Raw genomic sequence first — 24321 nt, 5'->3', positions numbered from 1 at the left:
TTTAACAACCAATGTGCCCAGCACTGACGGATCGGAAGGGAGGCCGGCCCCAAACACCCGAACAGCCATTCTGGTACATCTGAGCAGAAGACCAGCCCTGCCTCCAACTACCCTCTGGCCCTGGCCTATGGGCAAGGGCTTCCTTCACTCCTCTTTTTGGGAGGTTGAATATGGTTTCTCACATTAGGTACCCACTATTTCCAGATTCTCTGCAGTTCATGACAAAAAAAAAAAAGAAAAAAAGAAAAAAAGAAAAAGCCATCCTTCTGGAGATAATCCTACCTGGAAATATCTTTGAAGAAGGCCTCGAAGCAGTGCGTGCTAGTCTTTTCTGCCTCAGACAGTCAGAAGGAACAAGAGAGAGAAAATGCACAGAGATCAGCCTGGGCCAGGAGGCAAGAGACCAGAGAGCTGGATTTTCAGTGCGGCTCTGGGCTTGATGGATGAGTTGTGTGTGTGTGGAGGGGCTTGGCTAGGCTGTCATCCTTGGTTATTCAGACACTAATCTAGGTGTCCCCATAAGATTATTTTGTAGATGTGATTAAAGTCTATAATCAGTTAACTTGAAGTAAGCAAGATTATCCAAGATCATGGGGGTGGGCCTGATTCAATCAGTTGAAGGCCTTAAGAACAGAGCCTGCCCTGAAGAAGAAATTCTGCCTGTGGACTGCAGCTTCTACCCATGCCTGGAGGTTCCAGTTGTGACCCGGGACTTTGGCTGTGTCTAGCCAGCCCATGCAGTCATGGAGGCCAAGTCCTTGCAATACGTCCATATTTATATCTGCACCTTTATCTATACATCTTTATCTATATCTTCATGTGAAAGGATGGCTGAGACCAGAAATCTTCCAGGCCAAGATGTGCAGGTACCTCCCTATTCCAAGGAAGCCCCTCTCACTGTGGGACTTTCAGATCTGGTTCTTGATTCATGCTCGGTTGTCCTTGTGGTGATGCCAAGGAGAAACAAACAAGCAGGGAGCACAAAAATGAGCAATTCTTTCTTTCTTTCTGAAGATTTTATTCATTTATTTATTTGACAGAGAGAGAACACAAGCAGGGGAAGTGGGAGAGGGAGAAGCAGGCTCCCCACTGAGCAGGGAGCCCGATGTGGGGCTCAATCATGGGACCCCGGGATTATGAGCTAAACCAAAGGCAGACACTTCAGCAACTGAGCCACCCAGGTTCCTGCCTACTTGCTTTCCTTCTTTCTTTTCTCTCTCTCTCTCTCTCTCTCTCTCTCTCTCTCTCTCTCTCATCTCCTGGGTAACTGCTCTGAGCCTGACACTGTGTTAGAGCAAGAATACAGTGGTGATGGAAGGAAAGGTGTCCTCTCGGAGCCTGTGTTCTGCAGGGGTTGCAGCCATGTGACTGGGTGATCACACTTGAATCCACAGGGACTTAGACGGGGTCTGAGCCCACTGCGGAGGAGGCACCCAGGAGGGACACGGAACTCAGGCAGGAGGGATCAGGGAGGGCCTCATGCAGGACATGGTATATAAACCACGACCCGAGCCAGCCAAGTAGGCTTGCCAGGGGAAGCAGGAAGAAAGTTCTAAACGCAGGGAAGAACATGTGCAAAGCGTACAGGAGCAAAAAAGAGCCCCAGACAGCCTGAGAACTTAACTCAGAGTGCAAGGTGTAGAGATCGAAAAAAGTCAGTTAAATCCTTTTGTAAAGACTGCTAAGGAGTCTTAACACTTACACACTCAGCCACAGTAGCACCTGCTCTGGGGCCGCAGTCACGCAGGGGCCGTGGCCTCTTTCCGTCTGCTGGGTCTCAGGGAGAGGTGAGAATCTGTCTTGAATGAAAATCCCAGGCTCCGTACTTTTATCGTGTAAGATTTCCTAAATTTTAAGAATCGTATTGGTTTGGGGAAGCTAGAACTCTTGTGTCTTTGATTGTCCTGCACGACATGACCAGCCTCCTCGGTCCCACGGATTGAGGTTTGAGGGTTACTAGAGGAAGCTTATGCATAATATTATCGCTGATCATTTATATTATGATTTACGGACTTCAAAGCAACAGGGTAGGAGTGAGCAGTAACGGAACTATCCAGATATTTCTTCCACAACCCTTTTTTGGTACTGGGTCATTTATTTGGTGCACACAGACATGTGTGCAACAAAGCGTGCAAGCAGAGGAGCCAGAGCACTAAACCTAGAATAAGCCTTTGTGCCCAAGGGCAGGCCCTCGGCAAGAATGGCCACCTCCAGGTCCTTCCAAGCAAAGTATCGGTGTCGCCAAGAAAGGGTCAGGTCAGCATTGGGGAGCGGGAAGCCTCGTGGGTGCCCCCCTCACCTCCTCAAGGCCCACAGTTGAACCCCAGGCCGGCCCCTCCCGGGATGGCCTGGTGTTAATTATGATGCAATCCCCCAGCCATGCAGCCTCAGCAACAATTTCGGGAGTCAGGGTCCATGTGCAAGGCCATTAACACTAAACATGTTTTAATCCATAATTGTGTGAGATTTATTTAATTTAGGGGCTTTATTTATAGTTCGATTGGAATTGTAATGTATTTTCGGCCCTCCGCACTGGGATCTGTCAATTTTTACGGCGTCTTTTAATTGTGTTCTTCCAGGCCAGGTGCAAGCAGTTTTCCAAAGCAGCCTGGTCAGGGGAGGCCTCCCGTTGTGCGATGGGGGAGGCCTCGGCCTCGCTCGGGCGCGACCCTGCGAGGGCAGGGACACGGGCCCCTCGGTCCGCTGAGAGCCGCAGCCTCCCGCTGCGCCATCACAGACGTGGGCTGAGAAGGAGCTTCTCGACATCTCTCCGCTCACGCCCTTCCAGCCCTTTGTTCATTCCTTTGCTTATTTAACAGACGTTGGCCAAGCACCTACTGTGCACCAAGCCCCGGGCCTAGGAGATGATTGCAGCGGTGAGTAAGCTGGGCTCCGGCGGCTACGGGGCCTTTGCCCAGAGTGGACGGTCGCCAGGATTTGCTGAGCACCTACCTCGTTCCAGGCACTCAGCTCCGCACTAGAGCCACAAAGAAGGACCTGACCCCAGCCTGTGGATTCAGGAGATTTGGTCCAAACGGATTGATCCAGAAGTAATGGGAATGACTATACTCTGGCTGGGAGCAATATGGAGGGAAGTCAGTCCATGGATAGGGTGCCCCCATCCAAACACCTGCAGGTCCCTCCTGCTGTCTGAGCTGAACAGCTCGTGCTGGTGAGGAACACTTTATTTAGTCAAACATGAAGATTTCTTGGCCTCGTTTCTTCTCCATTGTTGGGCATTTTCACCATGGGGGTACGTCACGACCCTTTACGTATCTTGGAGCACTTTGTTTTTTCCGAGTTATTTTCTTTCCAATCATATGCTGCCATGAGCTATACGTGTTGGAGGAAAGCACCAGAAATCAAAGTGAAAGAAAGAGATGAGATGAGATGAAACTGTGCCGCCTGGGCCCGCGTGCTGAGGGACACCCGCTTCCACTGTGGCTAGAGAAGGAGCCCCGGCCCTGTGCTAAGACCAGGCACCCGGTGGTGCTGGGCTCCTCACTCAGGTATCCCCGGAACCCAGGACTATGCCCTGTGCGAGTTGCCCGTAAACAGGGGATGAAGAAATGATGAGTGGGTGTGAAAAGGATAACACCTCCAGACAATGCTCTACTGCTTAGAAGACAAATATGTGTGGTCGAGAAATAAAGGAAAGAACCCTGCGTCTTGAGTACCTGCCATGTGCCAGGCATGGGGGTAAGTGGTTTTAGTTATAGGTCAGTAAGTCCTCAAAACAGTGCGAGGTGAGGGTAGTGCCACCTTACAGAGGAGGTTCTGAAGCTCAGGGCACTTCAGAGTGACAAGAGGAAGGCTTGTGGGGAGAGCAGGGGGCCTGAAGCCAATGAAGCAAGTCACCTTCTCGGAGGGTCTCACACCTGGAGACAGACGAATCCCAGTCTCCAGACAGTCTAGAGGGTCCAGAGAACCTCCCAGCCTCCCTAGAGAGTCTCTAGAGAGGCTTTTCTTTCTTAGGTCCATAAAAATGGGCGAGGAGTCACGAAACAAAGGAGAGTTAGTAGCAGTCGAGGCTTGAGAGGTGTGTGGAAGCAAGTCGTGAAGGACCTGGTGCCGTCCTAAGGGGAGTCAGCTTCGTTCGTGAGGAGGTTGAGTTCCGAGCAGCTGGATGTGGCCCCCAGGACATGGTGCTGGTGGATGGGAGTCTGGGGGAGCAGGTAAGAGCCGCAGTGATGGCCCAGATGGAAGTCAGGGGGAGTGGGGAGGAGGGGGAGGGAGAAGTCAAGGGCAGGAAGAGAAGCAAGCGTTGTTACTCCCGTGACTTGGGGGAGAAAGAGGAGAGGGTCCGTGCTGGGCAGTCACCCCAACTGGGAAACGCGGGAGGCAGAGAAGAGAGCGGGCTGTCCAGTCCCAAGGTGCCGGGAGGATGCTGCCCCGAGGCCGAGGCCGGGCGGGCGGGTGGAAAGGCGGCCCAGGGGCTGCGGAGCGCGGTGAGCACGCAGGAGCTGCTCCCTTCCTGAGCAGGAGGCGAGCAGAGGCCCAACAGCGTCTCTAAGGGAGAAGGGGCAGGAAGGACGGGGCCCAGGAGATGCCCCCCAGGGCCCTGAGAAGGGAAGGTTTGAGGCGGAGGCCAGGGAAGAGAAATCTCAGTGGAGCGAAGACAGGAAGTTTCGAGGGGGCTGCGGCCCCGGTGGACACCACAGCCGTCCGGGGGGACCGGGGGACACCAGTCCTTTAGGCGCTGGCAGCGGCCTCTGTCAGAGTGACCAGGTGGTAGGTCACGGCCTGAGGCTGGGCAGGCGGAGAAGCGAACGGATGACGGGGTGAGGGAGGGCGGGGAGGGCTGAGCCTCCGAGAAGGTGGGCCCCCCGGCCCCGGACTCTGCACAGCCTCTTCTGCAAAGGCTCGACGGTAAGTTCGCTCTGCAATTTGTTGGTCAACCTGTTTTTTGGACATAAGGATTCTTTTCCATCTGTGAACTGTGAACATCGTGAGCTGATGTGAATGAAGTAGTGGAACCTTAAAACTTTGGGGGAAGCCAGGAAATGGTGCTCAAATTAATTTCCTTGGGATAGGAAAAATAATTCTTTTTTTTTAACATTTTATTTATTTATTCATGAGAGACACAGAGAGAAAGGTAGAGACAGAGGCAGAGGGAGAAGCAGGATCCCTGCAGGGAGCCCGATGCAGGACTTGATCCCAGGACCCCGGGATCACGACCTGAGCCCAAGGCAGACGCTCAACCGCTGAGCCACCCAGGCGTCTTGGAAAAATAATTCTATAGCAAACAGGCACAACTATTTTGATCCTATAACTAGAAAAACAACGGATTCCTTATTTTCATTAAGTTTATTACAAAATGTAACTCATTTTTTAGAAATAAACCCACGTAAAATCAAAGTTGGTACACATGCACATACACACGTACACCTATACACACATGCAATTACATGTGCATGCACATGTGCACACACATATACATGCACACACATTTATACACATACATACACACACGTGCACACACGTGCACATACATATACACACACATTTTGCAACTTCTTATTGTCCAAATCCACCTGAGTGTTTTTCAAAAACCATTCTCTCCCAGTGGAAGCCTTTCCTGATCAATTTTAACATTCAGAGATTTTTTTTAAAGGCAAGATCAATATAAATAATCTCTCTAACATACACACACCAGAGATTGTGAAGAGCTTGCTGATTTGGCCTCAAGGGTTCTACCCAAGCCAACTCTGCTCTGATCATACTGTGGGGACCTTTGGGCAGCACTAGGGAGAGCTACAGGGTAAGTAAGACCTTGAAGAGGGAGATGATTCTTGAAAAATTAACATTTGGATGAATCACATATGTGAAGATGGATTTTTTAAATTAGTATTTTTTTAATTTCTTCTTCTTATTATTATTATTTTGGTCTGCTTCTATGTTTGGGAATTCTCCATCATATGAATCTTGACTCTTGCTGAGAGCTGACTCAGTATCAGTATCAGTCAGTATCCTGACTGTATCAGTCAGGATAAGGTAAGCAATGTCCTAGTGACAAATGACACCCTCTCCAATCTCAGTGGCTTGCAAAGTTTTAATCCTGGGGCACCTTAGTGGCTTGGGGTGTGATCCCGGGGTCCTGGGATTGAGTCCCGCATCCGGCTCACCACAGAGAGCCTGCTTCTGTCTCTGCCTCTCTCTCTCTGTCTCTCATGAATAAATAAATAAAATCTTTAAAACAACAACGACAACAAAAAACACCACACCAAAAAAAAACAAGGTTTAATTCCTGCTAATGCTGCATGTTAGTACTCAGCAGCCCTGATCTAGAGCAGTGCCATTCTCGAGGCAGAGGGAAAACGCGTGGCAAGGCACACACCGGCTCTTAGTGCTTCCACTTGTAAGCAACCCACGTCATTTCTGTTCCTATTTCATTGGCTAAAATAAGCCACATGGTCAAAGCCCGCTGATGTTAAGGGGGCAGAAGAGCATAATCCTTTGCCCGGGGCGGGGCCGAGGTCTCTGCGAACACACATAGAATCATTGTAGGCAGAACCTTCCTTCCCTCTACAGAAGAGTGTAGGAACAGGAATGACCTAGAACTGGCCAGATTCACCCACTATGCTTATTGAATTCAGAGTGGGCTCCGTAGAGGAGCAGGGTCGATGCGGGGGTCATCCTGGGTCCACAGGGCGGCAGCACCGGCCATAGCAACCAAACCCAGTCTGGCAACATCACTCAGGTCCTCACTGGGCTAATTCTTCCATATTTTAGTTAGTTGTTTGCCTTTTTTTTCCCATCTCGCATTCCTGTCTGCTTCCCAGACTTCGTGATGCAGTCTTAGCAATTCTGTAGGCCGCTCACAGTGTTTGATAGATATTTCTACGTACACAAGTCAGAATCTTTCTATGTTCCTTTCGGTTAAGAATCTGACTGATACAGTGAGGCTTTCAGTGCCCCTTTCCCGCCCCCAAATGTTTCTTCAACTCAGTTTCTAATCACCAGGGATGACTGTTGCCCAGGGCCTCATTAGCCCCACACAAATGGAGGTCTGGCAAAGCACCAGGGCAGCTTGCACTAAAAGGTGTTAAATAGGAGCCCTAGGAGGGGCCCAGTTCAGTCCTGGGTTCTGTGAGCTCAGTGGATGGACAGACACTGGACATCAATGGATACATGTGGGAAGGGCTTGGCTGGCAGGTGCAGCCTGGGTGACCTTGAGCTGGGAAGTGTACCAAAGGGCCGCCAAGTTTCACTGGAGTGAACTCATGTCCTGGTTTGTTCAGGATGTGTCCCAGCTTCCTGCTCCGATCAACTACTTCTAGTGCCTGCTTTCCTTTATTTCTTTTTCTTTCTTTTTTTTTTTTTTTTTTTTTTGCTCTTTCACTCTAAAGTATGTCCTAACTTAGATAATACATTATATGGACATGCCAACCAGAATGGAAATGGTCCTGTACCAAAAGTCAGAAGATCCTTTTTTTTTTTTTAGATTATTTATTTATTTGAGAGAGAAAGAGAGAGAGCACAATCAGGGGCAGTGGCAAAAAGAGAGGGAAATGTAGTCTCTTCACTGAGCAGGGAGCCCAACACAGGACTCGATCCCAGGACCCTGGGTTCACGCCCTGAGCCACAGGTAGACGCTCAACCACAGAGCCACCCAGGTTTTACTTAATATTAATTTGTTTTAAAGAATAGGAAGTAGAGACAGGTCCCCTAGCAATCTGATTTCAGAGTGAAATCTACCTCTTACACCCTTTCACCCTGGGTTCTAAATGATATGTTCTCTATTTGTTTGCTTTTACAGCAATGTCCTTAAAAGAGGGCAGCATCCTTCACATCCAAATGACGAGGCTTGAAAGGAAACCCTACAGAGGAGACACATTGACTAAAATTCATCTTAAAGACTCTCGGGCTTGTTTACAGCAGTGTTTTTTGATAGCAGAGGGCCTAGAGAGGGAGGGGCAGGATGATTACGAGAGTCCAGCAAGGGAGAGGGGCAAGAGGGGTGAGGACAGAACCAGACTCACCGAAGGGGGGGTTGGGACGTCAGACATGCCAACGACTTGGCCCTGGGAAACTCTGCAGAAGTCGGGGAAGGTGGAAATCGGGAAGCATTCATCAGACTGGGTGGCTGGGGAAGCTGTTAATAGTTGGGCACAAACAGGGCACATGTTTGATTTCTGCAGCACGGTGCCCCCAGGCCCGGACTCCTTGCTGGCCGGACGCTTTGCCCTCAGCCCCGACATGATAAGCGTGGGCTTTGGCTGGACGCTGACCAGAGGCTGAGCAGGCGAAGGCCACGCGCAGGCTGGCGGGGGTGCCGGGAGGAGGCCTGGTTCAAAGCAAAGTTACTGGTTATTTAACCCCTCTCTGCGCAGGACTGGACTCTGCTGTGTGAAGTAGGTGGAGCCGCTGGAGGTGAGGCGAACATAGCACAAGAGGAGGAGAGAACGCTCGAGCAAGAGGGAGAGACGGAGGCTACGAATGCCGACGACAGAGACAGAGCGAGCCAGCGAGCTGGGTAAGGCACGGTCCCCAAGCGTCTCTGGGCTGCAGAGTGCCTGGGCGAGGATGAGCGTGGGCTTTATTGAGAGGTTTTGTGGCAAAGGAAAGAAAGCTTGTGTCGGAGCCGGAGGAAGGCCAAGTAGCAGGTGCGCGGCCGACGAGAACCCTTCTCTCAATCACAGCGTCGGGTAGAGCCTCGAGGAGGGAAACTGGGAAACAGAGATTCTCTGGGGGTGTCAGAGTTTCCCCCATGTGGCCTCCTTTTTCCCCCCGTGCAGGGGGCTGTGAGGTACCGTCTTGGAAGCCACAACACAGTTTGCCAAACCCTGATCTAAAAACTGCCTTGGACCCAGGGCATGACCCCAGGGCCCTGGATCGAGTCCCAGCTCGGGCTCCCTGAAAGGACCCTGCCTCTCCCTCAGCCTGTGTCTCTGCCTCTCTCTCTGTGTCTCTCATGAATAAATAAATAAAATCTTTTTAAAAATTAAGTAAAATTGACTTTTTCTCTGTGGACAGTTCTATAAAATTCAGTACCTATATAGATCGGTGTTACCACCACCGCAAACAGGAAACTGCAGTTCTTTTTCTCCCAACACCTTCCTGCACCCTCTCCGCTGCCCCCCATGCCCCCACCCCAGCACCCCAGCAGCACCCCCACCCCTTCTCTTCTCCACCCTCTTCTTTTGTCTTCCAGACAATGTCACATGAGTAGAACCATGCAGGAAACAGCCTTACGTCGTGGTCATCCATGTATTACATCCACATACATTGAAAACTCCGCCACACAATGCTATCGTTCTTGCTTTCGGATTACAAAGAATATTAATAGCAGAAAAATAATGTATTATGTTTGCCCACATATTTATCATTTCTGTTGCCTTTCTTTTGTGAGAATCCAAACTTTCTTTTTGGTATAATTTCCCTTCTTTCTAAGGAATTTCCTTTCACATTTCTCTTGGAACATGTATCCTGGACAAAAAAATTGAGAATTCCTTCATCTGAGAATGTCTTTGATTCACCTTCATCCCTGAAGAATATTTTTCCTGGATTTGGAATTCTGGGTAGACAGTTCTTTTCTTTCAGCACTTTCAAAATATTGTTCTCCTTTTTTCTCGCTTTCCTGGTTTCCGAGGAAAAAAGTCATTCCAACAGCTCCCCTATATGTAAAGCAGTATATTTCTCAGTTGTTATTGTCATTGTTTTTAATCTGTGGAACCCAGTGATTTGATTATGCTGCATCTGGGTGTTCATTTCTTTGACTTGATCACGTTTGGGTTTAAGGAAACTTTCGAATCTGTAGGTTTGTGTCTTTTTGCCAAATTCAGAAAGTTTGCTGCCGTTAGTTTTTCAAATACCTTTTCCTCTCCATGATCTTTCTGGAACTTTCCAACCTTGCCTTTTCAGTCCTTTGGCCAGAAAGCTGGTGCTCTGCAGTTGACTGTGTTTGCCTCCAGGACCAAAGGGTGGGAGGGTAGGTGGAGATAGAACGGGTCTCCCCACCCTGGAGACAGCAGCACCTGTTGGGGTATTGGCTTCTACAGATTCCCTTTGCTGCTGCTGTTCTTGGCAGTAGCTTGGATTTGAGGCAGGCACTAGAAAACTGAGGGGAAAGAGAATAGGCGATTTCTCCCACTCTTTCTGACCATTTGATGTTTTCTTTCCCACATTTTGACAACAGGGCTTCTGGAGACCCTTTTCCAGCCCTGATGCCCACGCATGGGTTTCAGATTTTGACAAGGTCAGGCCGGTCCCGGGAATACAAGATGGAAAAAAATGGCAAAGTAAGGCCATTTCAGTGGCACTTTGAATCGTGGTCTCCCTTCTCAAAGCTTCTGTTATACCATTTGCTTTTCAAAGGCCACAAATAGCTGATACATGCATTCTACCCAAGTGTTACAGCCGCCTCCTTCACCTAATCGTAAGGCTAGCTTTGACTTTGGTATTTGGCAGAGGGCTGCATCTTGACCAGCCTTCATCCCTGATTCCTTCCTCTGTTTATTCTGTTACTGTGCACTGATCACCTGCTAAGTACCGCAAGCTGCAGGCTAGAGAAACAACTCATCTTCCAGGTGTGTAGAGCACAGTTCCCACGTGAGCCCCCGCTCCTGGATCTCACCCATGTCCTGGCTTTCCCTCTCTCTACTTATGCTCAGGGATCTACGAAAAGTTGAGTGGACTCTGTTGCTTCCTTGCAAAAACAAGTCCATGTGTGAGCCTGAAACCCTCCTCACATGTGAGTTCTGTGGGTGAGGCTCAGGGCTTTGGAGAAAGTCATATTTTTCAAAAACACAGGTTTGCGGTTTCTGAAAGAACAAAAAGCAGAACATCTTGCAGGATTACTTTCTGCTGAAGACCAATTGATGCGACATCTGAAAATAATCAAATAAGTGTCTTGTTTTCAGCCTGCAAATGACTTTGGGAAACTTTGGAAGGAAATTCTCCACTTAAGGAAAAAAAAAACACAAAAATTGAAATTGAGATCATGAGGAAGAACAAAGATGGGGAATTATGGGAGTGCTTTGAATTGTTAATAGCATTTATATTTGTAAAAATGAATCTCTCTAAAAACCTGGAAGTGGCCTAATAATTTTAAATAACCTTACACAGCACATGCCCCAAACCACTGATAACCTCCAACTTGAATTGCTTATGACCATTTTCTGGAGCATTCCAAAGACCTGAAGTTGCTACACAATGTGCAGAAGTCTGGATTCAAAATTATTGAAGGCTTTGGTATATATATATTTTTTCCTTCTAAGCTCTTACATTTGGAAAGAAGTCAAGGTATGGTCTAACCCCGGAGGATCACAAGATACTGAACTGGTTTTTTTTCTTTTTTTAATGGTATCAGCGAAGAAAACAGAAATTGAGCTGAACATTATAATGAGGAAATAAAGACGGGCAAAGAAAAGGCTGAAGGTGGCGTGTTTAAAAGACAAAGTCGAAGGAGAGGCTGTACCTCAGGAAGACAAGGTCTGCTGGCCAAGGTAAGTCAAATTAGGGCAGGTTGATGAGGATAATCGGAGGCAAATGAAATCCAACGTCATCGAAAACCCGGGCTCAAATAAGGAGAGACCGGAACAAAGAGAAACTTCCCTGAGGCTGCGGTGGTTAAGGGTGACTTAGGTTCCTAGAGCAGTTCATTCATCTACAAGTCAAGTGTTGCTAATATCCAGCGTGGATGACAGGCAGTTGTACTTTGTGAATTTCTGGTTTCTAATGATGCATTTGAGCTTTATTTTTTACAGCTGTCCTTGTCTTAATCCTTTACTTTTTTCTCCCCCGGGGTTTAATGGTTTCTAGTTATAGATCAGCATTTCGAGCAGCATGCCGCCCATTAGGCAGCACAGGGCTGCCGAAGGTTACGGCATTCGGGTCACCACTGGTTCCCGCAAGGACAAATGCTCCTACACACAGCACAGCAAACTCGCTTGCAGGATTGGAACACGGCAGCGCAGGACCAGGGCGCGCGCTAGGAATCTAACCAAATGCCTTTTGCAAACAGCAGCTCAATGAGGATTCCTGCCATGAGGCAAAATGCTTGGAAAGTTACTATGTGCTGGCATCACTGGGTTTGGGGTCAGCATGCTGAAACCGGGACTCATTATGTTCCTACCATGCCAACTTGGTGCAATTAGCCGAACACGATAATTTCCCGAAGCCATATGTTGATCTTTAGGGGAGGAGAGGCTTCGAATGCCTGATGGCTCTGAGCTCTGACTGGCATGTCCCGGCTTCGAGCACATTTCTGTAAATCAGGGTAACACACACACACAGCAGTCAAAGGTGAGGTAGGAGAGCCAGCCAGGATAGAAGCAGAAAACAGCAGGGCTGTCTACTTGTTGACTGTGGCCATGAGTTGGTTTTCTTCCTCTTCTCCTCCTCCTCCTCCTCCTCCTTCTTCTTTTTTTTTTTTTTTTTCCCAAGGAGGGTTTCAGAGAAAGGTCAAGGGAGCATCGCTGTGTGCAAGACTGTCCCTCCCTCCCCTCCCAAAATAAAATCAATGGAAGGACCTAGAACACAGTAAGTTATGTTCCAGGGCTGCATGGCCTCTGTTCCCATTGGAGACCTATCAATGTGAACTAGCACTGTTGGGAAATCTCTTCAGCTAGCCCTGTTAATCAATACCTCTGTTCATTACCCATCTCTGATGAATATGGGTAATGATTGGGTGCCCGGGAGTCAGGTGACTAAATATAACTGCGTCTTACTGGGGATCGATAGATTTCCCTCCCAGTATTACTTCAAGCAATTCAATATTCTTCGCCTGCCCCTCCCAGAGCCCCCAGCCAATGCGATCCTCTCTGCTCTTCATTGATAGATCAACCCTGTCCTCTGAGCAGCTTTATTAAATTAGTAGCACTTAATCTACTGTCATTTTGTCAAGTGACACGTGGCAAACTAGCAGACGGCCAGCCTTCCAGTGGCTCGGGAGAGCAAGTGGCCACGACCCAGACAATTTTGATTAGCTTTGTGCCAAGAACTGTCTTCATGGGTGCCTTTTTGCTAAACGGGAGGATTTCTACCATTTAGTAGCATTTAAACCAACTTTTTTTTTTTTTTAAGAAGAAGGAGCTGTTCAAGGGAGAATTCTTGCCAATTACAGACGTGTTATGACAGATGAAAAGATCATAATTATGCTTGGATTCCCTGCAGGAGTGCATTAATACATCCGTGACATTTAATAACCACATGTGTCAATGGAGGTTGACTTCTCCAAAGTTGCTTAACCTTTCATTTCTTTGCCCTTACCCCCAAACCTGCCTATGGATGCTCAGAAGAAATCAAGGAGGGAGACCCCATCAAGGCTCAGTGCCTGGCACCCCATTGCCCTGGGGGGCTCCTCAGCCTGTGGTATCCAAGGCTGGCTGGCTGGTCCCTCACATGGGGCTGATGGCAGCCTGTCCAGCCCCTTGCTGGCCAGAGGCCTAGGACAGTGGGTGCCGTAGAGTGTGGGTAACTCATTTCCCTGGTGATGGGTCAGTGGGTGGAATGAGGTGGGGAGATGGACAGATCCAGCTCTAGAGATGAGAAGAGAAAATGCCAACTTGGAAAGGAAACTCCAGGAAAAGTTAGTCCTTTTTTTGGATTAGCTGAATTTTTAGCTAAGATGGGAGTCAGCGGTGGGGGTGGTAGTAAACAGTGCTGAGTTAGAGGCACCTTCTACATGCTTCTTCCCATTGTCCCTCAAGCAGTATGACAAGAGGAGGAAATGTCATCGATTATGACATCTTTCCTTCTGCTAGTTTTATTTCTAGATTATAAGAAGCACAATCTGCAGAAAACCACTGCCCAGGGAATATAAACTGAAACACAAGCATTTAGTCTGAAAAAGAAAAAATGTAGTCATCATCCCGTTGGCTGCTGTCCACAAATTTCAAAGGCGGGGGAGGGAAGACAATGCATTTGTAGAAAGCTAAGAGGCAAAGATAGCCTAAGTTCTTCCTTTGGTCTTTCTTTCCTAAAAAGAACCTGGGCAAAGGGCTCTGGGGAAAAGGAATTCTGGAGAGATGCAGAAAAGTCATCCCTCAAAGGATAGCTTTGGTGAGGAAGACTCTGGGCGGTGTTTGCTGGGATCGGTCAGGACTGGCTACAGTCTTCATAGCTCTGAGTCAGCTTCGCCATCTGAGCAAGAGAGGAGTTTGATCTTCCTAAGAAGAGTATTCAATAATACCAGGATTCAGTACAAATAGGAGACGGACTCTGAGTTATACAAGTGGGCTTCAGTACAGTGAATTACCATGTGAGCTGAAGTGTTACTAAGTGTATTTTGTAAAGGTCTATTGGAGTCTGTTGAGGTTTCTTCAAATCAAGAAGGAAAGAAGGGGTCAGTGACTGATAAATCTTTAATATAAAAATTGTACAAGAATTCTGATACAAATTACAAGAGGTATTTGGACAAAATATGAATAAAATTCCATTTACATCCCCAAACCCTTATGCATTTTATGCAAAAGACATACTGTAGACAGTTATAGTACAGAAAATACAACAAAGGAAACAGCAAATAAAGAAATTTTAATTCCCTTAGACTACTAATCAAAACAAACCAAAAAGCAAAACAAAACAGAAACGAAACTCTTGCTCAAGGTACACACAGTATTTCTGAAGCTACGACGCCACGGGTAGCACACGGGCGGGGATGCCGCCGGCGGCCGGAGCAGCCTTGGCTCCCCAACGGGCTTTAGCCAAAGAGACGGCTTGGAGGCCGAGGGGACGACAGGGACAAAGCACAGACCCCCAAACTCTGGGGGAGGGAGAGGACGTATCTTGGTGAGAATTTCTCCTCCTCAAGATATTTCCGTTCCCTTTGGCCACTTCTGCTGTCAAATATGCAGGTCGAGTCAAATGTTTTTGTTACTGAGACACACAGGTGGGCTCGGGGTGAATCAGAAAGTCATGTGTTCTCCCCACTGTGTGAGGGATCTTGCTAGTTCTAGAAGGACTAGCCCGTGACCCGCAGGGGAGAACAGAGAGCTTTCTCTCCCAGAGCCTCATGCCCAGGTGGCCTCAGACCAAAGCCTTCTCCTGGTTCTTTGACCTTCCTTGACCTCCCAACACTTCCATGCATCCACATTTAGCTCTCCTGCACTTTATTTTATTTTATTATTTTATTTTATTTTATTTTATTTTTACTGGCACTGGTAGGAAAATGGTGAGACTTCTCTGCAGGGCAGCTGAACCAAAGTTTGCACAGGAAAGCAAGTGCACCATCTATTGTAAATCTTAGATAGTCCTATCGGGTTGATACAGAATACTAGAACATTTAATTCACTCGATTCATGTTATGTAAACCCTGGATAGGAGGGAACACACACATTTCCAAAGTGATCAAATGCAGGACGAAGGAGGCAGTGTTCTATCTTCTCACTTCAGCAAGGATTTTTTTTTTTTTTTTAAGGGTGTAGGTGAGATCAGAAGGAGAGCACAGGGCGGGAGTAGAAAGAGAATGGAAAAGTCAGGAGAGATTAAGATAGGCAATGAGAGGAATGGATTACTCTGTACAGATACATGCAAAAATGCTCCAAATTGAGTACTAGATGAAAAAAATAAACAATCAACCTTAGTTATACATCTCAAGTGAACCTATTAACTCAGCACATTGTCTGGGAGTTGAGGAGCCTCAGACCCCGTGAATCAATGCTCCTCGCAGCTGCAGCACTGATTCACTGGCGGGGGTGGGGGGGGGGTGCTTTGTGTCCTAGCATGGAAGAGGCAGGCAGCGGGGCCTCTCAGAAGTTGTGCCTGAGCCGGGCCGGCTCCCCTCGCTGGGGGACACCCAGGGGGCTGGCCTGTCTCCCCTTCTGTTGGAAAACACTTACAGGGCCAGCTGACAGGGCTCTCACATATCCAGGGGCTCCCCAGGGTCACCTCTCAATCCTTGTGTTCCGCAACAGAAGTGGGCAGAGCCAGTTAATAATGGATTGATTCACCTTCTTCCTTGTGCGTTATTTCAACATCACATTTGGCAACAGGAAGCCTTATAAAGTCTCGGTATAGCATTTAGATACTCTCTTTCTCTCCAAGAAATATATTTTTATACTATCTATGTCTCCATTTTTGTTAAAATACATTTTTCTGCTCTTCCTTCCCTTCAAAGATTTTTTTTAAATGAAACTTTTTTTTTTAAAAAGCATTAAAAAGAAAACATTAGAAGTGTCCTCAAACATCCCTGTTAATTTCAAGGGGAAAAGCTAATACTAGTTAGCAGATTCTGTGCAATTTTGGCAACTGAATTTTTAATTCATTTAAGATGGTATGAAGATGTTTGATAAATGATTGTAATATACATAGACGGGGGAACTGACAAAACATCAAGCCAACTGCTTATTCTCTCACCCCAAGAATCCTGTTCAAAGTGCTTTTCTTCCCAGTCCTCAGACTGGCTCATGAAATTATTTTGCACAGATTTGTTGACAAAGACCAGTTAGGCTATCTCTACGTCTCCTGCTTTTGTCTTTCCAAAAGTTCACATCAGAGAGGACACCTGCATGCACCTCATTCGGCTGACAAATATATTTGTGATGTGACTGTTGGTGGCAGGGTTCAACGGCTTCTGGCAGACTGGCGTCTAGGAGGCTGGAAGGTGTCATGGGGTCCCCTAGTTCCTCAAGGAGGACACACAGATTCATCTTGCACTTCACTTGGCCACTACCTAGCCACTTTTCAGCCACCATCTCGCCGTTCAGAACAGTTCACGATACAAAAATAGCAGCCGATACTTACATACCGCTTGGGCTCAAGGTATTTTGGAATACAACGTTTTTGTGCATTCCTCCTTTGTACCTTTCATCCTCTCGTCCCTTCAGTCTGTAAAGCTCACTGTACTTCTAGTTATCAAAAGTCTCCCAAAGTGGAGAACTTACCTTTTACATATAGGGTAGTCCCTGTTTTAGTAATTAAAGTAAAAAGCCCCATCCTCCCCGCCACCCCACCCCCACTTTTTTTTAGATTGTCAGTCCAGTTTAACAAAATGAGCATTGATTGGTCAATGTCACACTATGGATTGGGAGGTTGTCACTTCAAGGTACGTGTGTCCATTAGACCCATGGTGAGCTGCCAAAGCTAAAACAACAACAACTTTTGACCACCATGCACAACCAATCTGTTTCCAACATATGTAGTTTTTGAAGGGAAAGAAAAATATTTTAATGCTTTCCTTCCAGAACATGGGGTGATCTAATTCTGTTACGCCACTGACTTGTGGGAAATTATGCTCAAGTCACGGGGGGCCACACTCAGGACTCCTCAAGTGAGTGGGCATGGGATTCCAACACTGAAGTTTCTGAAGACACAGAGAATGCTGTCACGGGGTCTCTCGACTGCCCCTTTATTTAAGAAGTCATCTTGTTACTGTCCACTTAATAGCTGGGGAGGGCATTGAGAGGCAGCCTCGGGCTTACCAAAGATTCAGGTTAGTAGGGGTGTGTGTGTGCGTGTGTGCATGTGCTTGTATGTTGGGAGGGGAGGGAGAAAGGCGAGAAGAAAGAGAAAGAGGAGGGGAGGGAGAGCAGGAGCGGGAGAGAGAGAGAGAGAGAGAGAGAGAGAGAGAGAGAGAGAGAGAATGTGTGTACATCAGGGAACTCTGGGAAAGCCGAGCCCTTGTACTCAATTTCCCCTTCACAAGGGATAAACAGGCAATTACGCATCCTTTTATATTTGATGGCCAAGTGCTGAACTGGAAAGCACACTATTAGTTTGTGTCCCTTCAGGGCCAGGGCAATAAGTAGCCAGGAGAGCTGGGGCTGCAGCAGAGAGGGTGTTGTCTGCTGTTAGTGTGACAGTCTTGTCAGCAGCATTCACATTACTGGAAGGTAATAAAGTGACAAGTAAGTTATTAGAAAGATATGAGGTGAAATTGAACTGAAGCTTCTCACTGCTCAGCCCAGCTTTTTCCTCTCCTCTTTCGTAATGGTCCACTATTTGTTACAAACTGAGCCTTGTCTTGATACTCTATATAAAAAAGATTTTTTTTTTTTTTGCAGTAAAGGTCAAATGAATTTACAATAACACTTTGGAAAAAAATATAGTCTTATAACAAGTCTAGTATGTTGCTTCAAAAATATATATAGCATTATAATGACCAATAATGCCGATCCAATTCGGTGTACTTGTAAAAATGCTCTTCTAAAAAAAATCCGTTATTAGGCATTTGGAGTTTTCGACAAATGCCAAAAGACAATATTTGATGTCCAGTTATTGCCGTGTGACCACAAGCTTCATCTTGGGCAAGATATGGAAAGAATGGGGATGACGAAAGGACACAGGGAAGGATGCACATTTGGGCCAGACCAATGCAGACTAATTCACCTGTCAGTTTTACGGTTGATTTACAAACTAATTGCAAGTTACCCTTTATGGGGAGCAACTTTCCAACTATAGGGAATGCAGAAATGAGTCTAAGATGGGTCAGATATGGTCTTAATACTCACATGAGGAAGACTACCACATGGTTTAGTTTTGAGGGAAAACTTGAACACAGAAAAGTTTTATGCTTCTTAGGAAGGTAAATGATCAAGAAGACTAGCCAAGTGGCATCATGGCTACAGGAGCAAGCAAAAGTAATAAGGGAGAAAATACACTTAAGAGCACAGTTTGACCACCAGCTTTGCCTGGTGACCCATCATATCTCTTTACTCCCCTAAGGGACCCTGGCATCACTTCCCACCTGCAAAACAAAACCAAAAACAAAGAAAAAAAATCCCATAACCTCCCTTGTTTGCTCTTCTGACCCATAGGAACCTGTTATTCCATGCAATTTCTTTGCCTTCCCTGTTGTTCAGACTGGGGTGCTGTGGAACACCTGGTCACGGGGCTCTGCGGGGCAGTGCACCGGTATGCTTTCACCCGCTGCTAGGCACAGTTGTACCAGACCTTTCTTCTGCACCAACACTCACAGTTCATTCTCTATTTTCTTTTCTAGCTACCCCAAACCAGGGCAGGTACCAATCCCTTACTTAGTATCCCTTACTCTGCTTTTTGGAAAAACTCATTCTTTCTAATGTCTTTTAGCACCTGCCTTTTATTGCCCTCCTTACACACTTAGACGCTTCCCATTAGAAAACAAAGAATGGGAGGGAGAAGCAAAATCCTCTAATTTAAATATTCCAAGTTTCTAAAAAATGTAATTTGTTATAATTGTTTAAAAGTTAAGAAAAGGAGTGTCTCCAGACGATTAAAGAAAGTTTCTTCTGAATGACTTGTTTCTTTATGATAGCAGATGTAGTGTGTCTTATGACAGTTGAGTTTTATTTACTGTTAGTCAATCTAATCCAACACTAACAGACCAACTACAAGTTAGGACTGCTCAGGTCAACTGTTAGCAGTTAGCAGCATGTCCACCTCAATCTGGTTATGGGCTTCTTTGTCTTTTAATTGCCAGTGGCCCCCACTCTCATTTGCTTGGTACACATCCGGGGTGTATACATAAGAAGGGGAACAAAAGGTCACTTTTTTATTTGGTGGGAATCTAGTGCTTGGTTTCTCCTGAGTAAAATGGGGAGAATGCCTCTCAACAGCCTGTTCTTAGTATATTCAAAGATTTTTTTTTTTAAGAGCAATGTATATACTAAGAGGGCTATTAACCAGTTAAATGTCTTTCTCCTCTTACTGGAAAAGGGCCTGGAAATTCATGACCAAAGAAATCATACTACAAGAGCTGTGGCACTAGTGTGCTAAAAACGTTTTAAAAAAAATGTTTGTCACATGGAGAAGGAAAACATTAATACCTTCAAACCTTTAAAAGGCATCAGGCTGAATTGGACAGCTAGACTAAGATCTGAGATGCATTACACTGCGTTGACTTATCTTAATACAATTAATAGAACAAAGAATGTCAAGCTTTTTAATCATTTTTAAAACCAAATTACTTATCATCTTTCTCTTGCTCTTTGTCGTCCCTCTCTGCAGCATGCAGATATTCCCTAAAGCAGACTAAGCCTTTCTGATATGTATAAAAACATAGTTTAAAATGATCAAAACAGTAAGTTTCAACACCAGCTAGTGAACATGTACATTAATAATACTGCCTCATTTTCTGTAACAAAACTGTGCTTATAATCAATCAAATGGGTAAAAGCTACTTGGATGAAAATCTGCATCACTATTAATTTTCAGCCAGCACAGAATGGATGCAGCTAGAGACAAACTGTTCCACAGTAGAAAACTCCTATGAAGAAACAAACGAGTCAGAACGGACAAAGTCGAAGGGCCCAGGATTAAAATGCTGATATTTTTTTCCTTCCCATTTGCAAATAAGTCTTGGGATCACCATCCTAACTAGATTTACAGTTAAGTCAAAACACTGCACTCAGGCACACATCCCAAGAACAAGCAACACTTTGGGACAGGAAGCATTGTGCATTTCAGAATTTTACATTTTATGTACTGCTTCCATCCACTGCCCCTGTCCCTTTTAAAGCAAATAGGCTTTATACTGGAAAGTGTTATTCATCCATTTAGAAGGCCACCATAACATTTGGGCACTTGAGGCACAAAAGTAGTAAGTAGCAAATAGGCGAGATGCTTAAAAAGAGCCAGTTGTCCAGGACTCCTTGCCATTTCTCTGGCAAATCTCAGGGTGAACATGTTCCTGTTTCTGAGCAAGGGAAATTCTACTTTGAGAATCTCATTACTTCTGGACTATTCTAAATGGCTCTTCACATTAGCCCAGTTTGTGGCAAGTAACAAACATTTGTTCTAAGCCGGGTTCATTTGCTGATGTGACCTGCTGACAGCTAAGTAATTCACCCACTAGGGCTATTTGACCTTTTAGTTGACATTAAATTAAACAGACTAAACATTGATTCTGTACAAGATGAGTTCTAATATCTCAAACAAGAGTGTAACTTTTAAATATTACTGAAATAAAAATGTGTTATTTTCGTAAAACGAGGTGTAATTCAGTCTATCACAATTGAAAAGCTAGTGTTTCCCTAATCTTTTGTTGGGATACTAAAAATATTTTTTCCACCCTTTTTGAATTGAATCATTTGGTAATGGGGCAACAGCGCAACACAGAGAACGCTAAGAGGACCAAAATGTTTGCAAACAAACTTTCATTATTCTAGTTCAATTTTTCACAAACATACTGTACATAGTCTTATATGGTATAAAACAAAGGAAAACATCTCTGTCTATTCAATTTAACACAACACCAAAATAAAGCAATTAAGACTTTGGGGAATTCAAAGGTACAAGAAAACAAAAATGGTTATTACTAATTCCTCAGCTTTTTACCGTAAACATTTGTCATTTAACAGACATAGTGTTTGATATGGTTTCTTTTGTACTGTGAATACTTTTGGTCTTTCCTCACTGGAGAACAAATGAATTAAACGAACCCCATAGCATCCTCTGAAGGAGATGAAAAGATGAAGCTTCTAGACAAGTCTAGCTTATCTTTAAGAATCTATTGTTTCTGAAATTTTTACAAATAAAAATACTGAATCCTCAACTAATGATGCTTATTTTTGGAAACAATAAATACTGTGAGGTACAATAAATCCTACAGGAATAATAACAACAACAGAAACATATTAACAGTTTCCTTTGGCAAATTTAACGGAAGTGAATGCTGATGTGAACACAGAAAAAATAATAACAAAACATATGAAAAATGGAAACATGCAAAGTTCAAACAAAGGGGTATTTCTAACTTTGAGACCGATGAGAGAAATGTTTGAGGCCATTAAATGCAGAAAAGAAATACATTCTCTTTAAGTTACTGTGTACTGTTAGACAAAATATTCCTTGTTTATCTGTCCCCCCCCATTTAAAAAAAAAAGAAAAAAGAAAAAAAAAGACAACAAAACACAGTCTGCAATGCACATCCTAATGGTTTTGGCTACAGACCGAACTTGAGTAAATATCATCATTTAGTCAGTATGTTGTGGTAGCTGAGGGCTGCCCATGTGGTTAACCAGCTCAGGCAACATGTGTAAACATCGGAAACAAAACAAAACAAAACAAAAAAGGTTTGGAGAATCGTCTCCCCCTCTTTCTCACTCTCAATTGCTTGGTTTCAGGCTTGCTTTCATTTCTCTCTGACAAATCATGTGGGGAAACACAAAACACTCAACAGTGAGAGATCCTATTTTAAACCCCCCTTCGTCTGGCTTTTCAGAAAGGAGTGTTGCTCAATTCAAGTTCAGCACATGTTTTCAAAGCTTCCAAGTACTGCCGCTGTGAAATGTCTTTTGATTTTGTCTATCAAACAGGCCTGAATCATAGGACTACTGCAGAACTTGTAACAAATTAGACAGCCATACAACAGACCAACCCAGTTCAGACTTCTTTCTTTCTTTTTAAAGGAGAAGGGTTAGGTCCTTAGAAATGAGTGTTCAACACTTTTACTGTATTCAGCTTTGTTCCATAGTGAGTAATTTGGGCTTTTGTATCCTGAAATATTATCCTGCCTCTGAAGACTAAATGCCTTGGCTGTTTCACACCACATAATTTTGTTTTCCTTTTATGTAACTTAACATATAAGCAAGAAGGATGCAATGTTGATTCTAATAACATTCGGCACTTGAAAGAATCACCAAGTGTTTTTTTTTTTTTAAAGCGGTTTTCTGGTGGCCGACAAATTGGCCTGTGGTTATGCTGAGTGACTAATTGTATTTTCTTTTCTGGAAACTTGTGCAAAGTTGGCAGTTTTGTGTTAACACTAATACTTTTGTTTGGCATTTGTGCCCTATACTGACCAGACCATTTTTATACAAGTGAATTTTTTTTAAAAAAGACACTTACTTGAAGTATGGCAATAGTTTAAGGATAAGAAAGAAGCATGGATATTACACATCCCCTTGTAGTGTACGAAAAAAAGTGCATGACTGGATTTATGTACTAGTACAGGACATTTTAAAAAATCAGATCTGTGCTGTAAAGCATGCCAGCACCTCTTTATCACTATATCTAGCAGGTAGTAAAAACAAGACCATGTTTTTTTTTTTTTTAAATGTGCATTAATGCTAACATAAATGAATAGAGCTAGCCAGCAAACTATTTTTTTCCTGCATATCTAACAGCTGGATGTAACTGTAAAAATTAAACAAAAGAGTTAAACAACCATCAATACAATTGCTTTACATCATTGGCCTCTCAAGGCTAAATATTTACAGGTGAATCTGCCATGCTTTAATTGAAGATCCTCTCAAAACCTTAAAGTTCACAAAAGACAACTATAAGAAGTTCCTTTTTTGTTTCTTTTTTCTTTTTTTCCCTTTTATTTTTTTGCAGGCAACAGTCATGGGTACAACAAATTGTCCCTCTGGACAGGACCAAGAATTCTTATTCTGTCAGAATTTGGGCTAGTTGCACACTTTATGTTTGTGTGTGTATGTGTGTTTTAAGGGTACTTTGTTTTTACCCTCAAATTAAAGATTCCACCCCTTTCCCAAAACTATAAAGGAAAAAGAAAACAATTTCAAAAGCACCTAGTGTTTATCTTTTTATATCTAAATAAAAGAAAATATGTGTGTGTGTATATATGTAGACTCAGAGGTCTACATATGTACACACCCACACCCACACCCACCCAGGTACACAAGCACACACTGACTATGGCAGTTCAAATATGTAGGCCATCTGGTGAGAGCTGGCATCTGTAGTGTCCGTTCTGAGACTAATCTACTGAAGTGAAGGGAATGTTTTTGTGGAGATTAGGGTTCTGACTGTGCCGATTTCGGCTTCGCACAGAGGAAAACATCATATTGCAACCAGGGACTTTGCACTTGTGCATTTCTCGCAAATGCACAGTTTTGTAGTGCACTCTCAGAGTCCCCTTGTTGCTGTACATTTTGTGGCAAATGTTGCACATGATCCCACCATTGCTCCCGGACAAGCTGTTGAACATCAGAGATCCTGAGACTTCAGCCCCGAGACTGCCAGGGAGGGCAGGGGCCTCGGCCTTGTGTGCGGACTCCCCACTGTCACTCGCCCCATCAATGTCGTCGAGAAGAATCCCCTCATCACTGCCTGCGTCGGATTCTCGGGAGGAATGGATGCTACTGCTGGACTGGAGGCTGGAGGTGGTGCTCAGGTCAAGGACCATGTAGTCCTCTGCCATGCCTCTCCCGTACCCATTCAGGTGGGAGTCTTCAGTCCCTGCGGGAGAGGAGGCGTCTTCCCTGACATCGAGCCCCAAGGGGTGCTGGGCACCATAGATCTTCATCAAAAATTCATCCCGAAGGTCCTTGCTAAGGGAGGGCTGCACTGAGTCCAGGCCCATGTCATCGAGTTCTTTGGTCAACAGTTTGCGATGCAGGTTTATGTTGGCACTGTGTCTAGGAAAACAAGAGGGAAGGGGGGGAGGTATACGGGGAGTGGGGAGGGTGAGAAAAAGGAGAACATTTTAAAATT

The 24321-nt window shown here is 45.2% G+C and overlaps 1 protein-coding gene across 11 annotated transcripts in view; it reads right to left on the bottom strand.

Moving 5' to 3' along the window:
• Window positions 1-14288: 14288 nt before the first annotated feature.
• The window catches only part of BNC2 (basonuclin 2), a 444196-nt gene continuing 434163 nt past the window's right edge, over window positions 14289-24321 (bottom strand). For 9 of the 11 annotated variants that reach the window (XM_055302016.1, XM_055302018.1, XM_055302015.1 and 6 more), the window contains one exon: window positions 14289-24245. In XM_055302016.1, the coding sequence (XP_055157991.1) occupies window positions 23585-24245 (661 nt within the window). In that variant the 3' untranslated portion in view covers window positions 14289-23584. The remainder of the gene's footprint in view (window positions 24246-24321) is intronic. The other 2 variants (XM_055302013.1, XM_055302025.1) reach the window with 2 other exon arrangements.

The sequence above is a fragment of the Nyctereutes procyonoides genome, unplaced genomic scaffold, assembly GCF_905146905.1.
Source record: "Nyctereutes procyonoides isolate TBG_1078 unplaced genomic scaffold, NYPRO_anot_genome, whole genome shotgun sequence".
Taxonomy (NCBI): Eukaryota; Metazoa; Chordata; class Mammalia; order Carnivora; family Canidae; genus Nyctereutes; species Nyctereutes procyonoides.
This window is presented reverse-complemented; position numbering and strand designations above follow the sequence as displayed.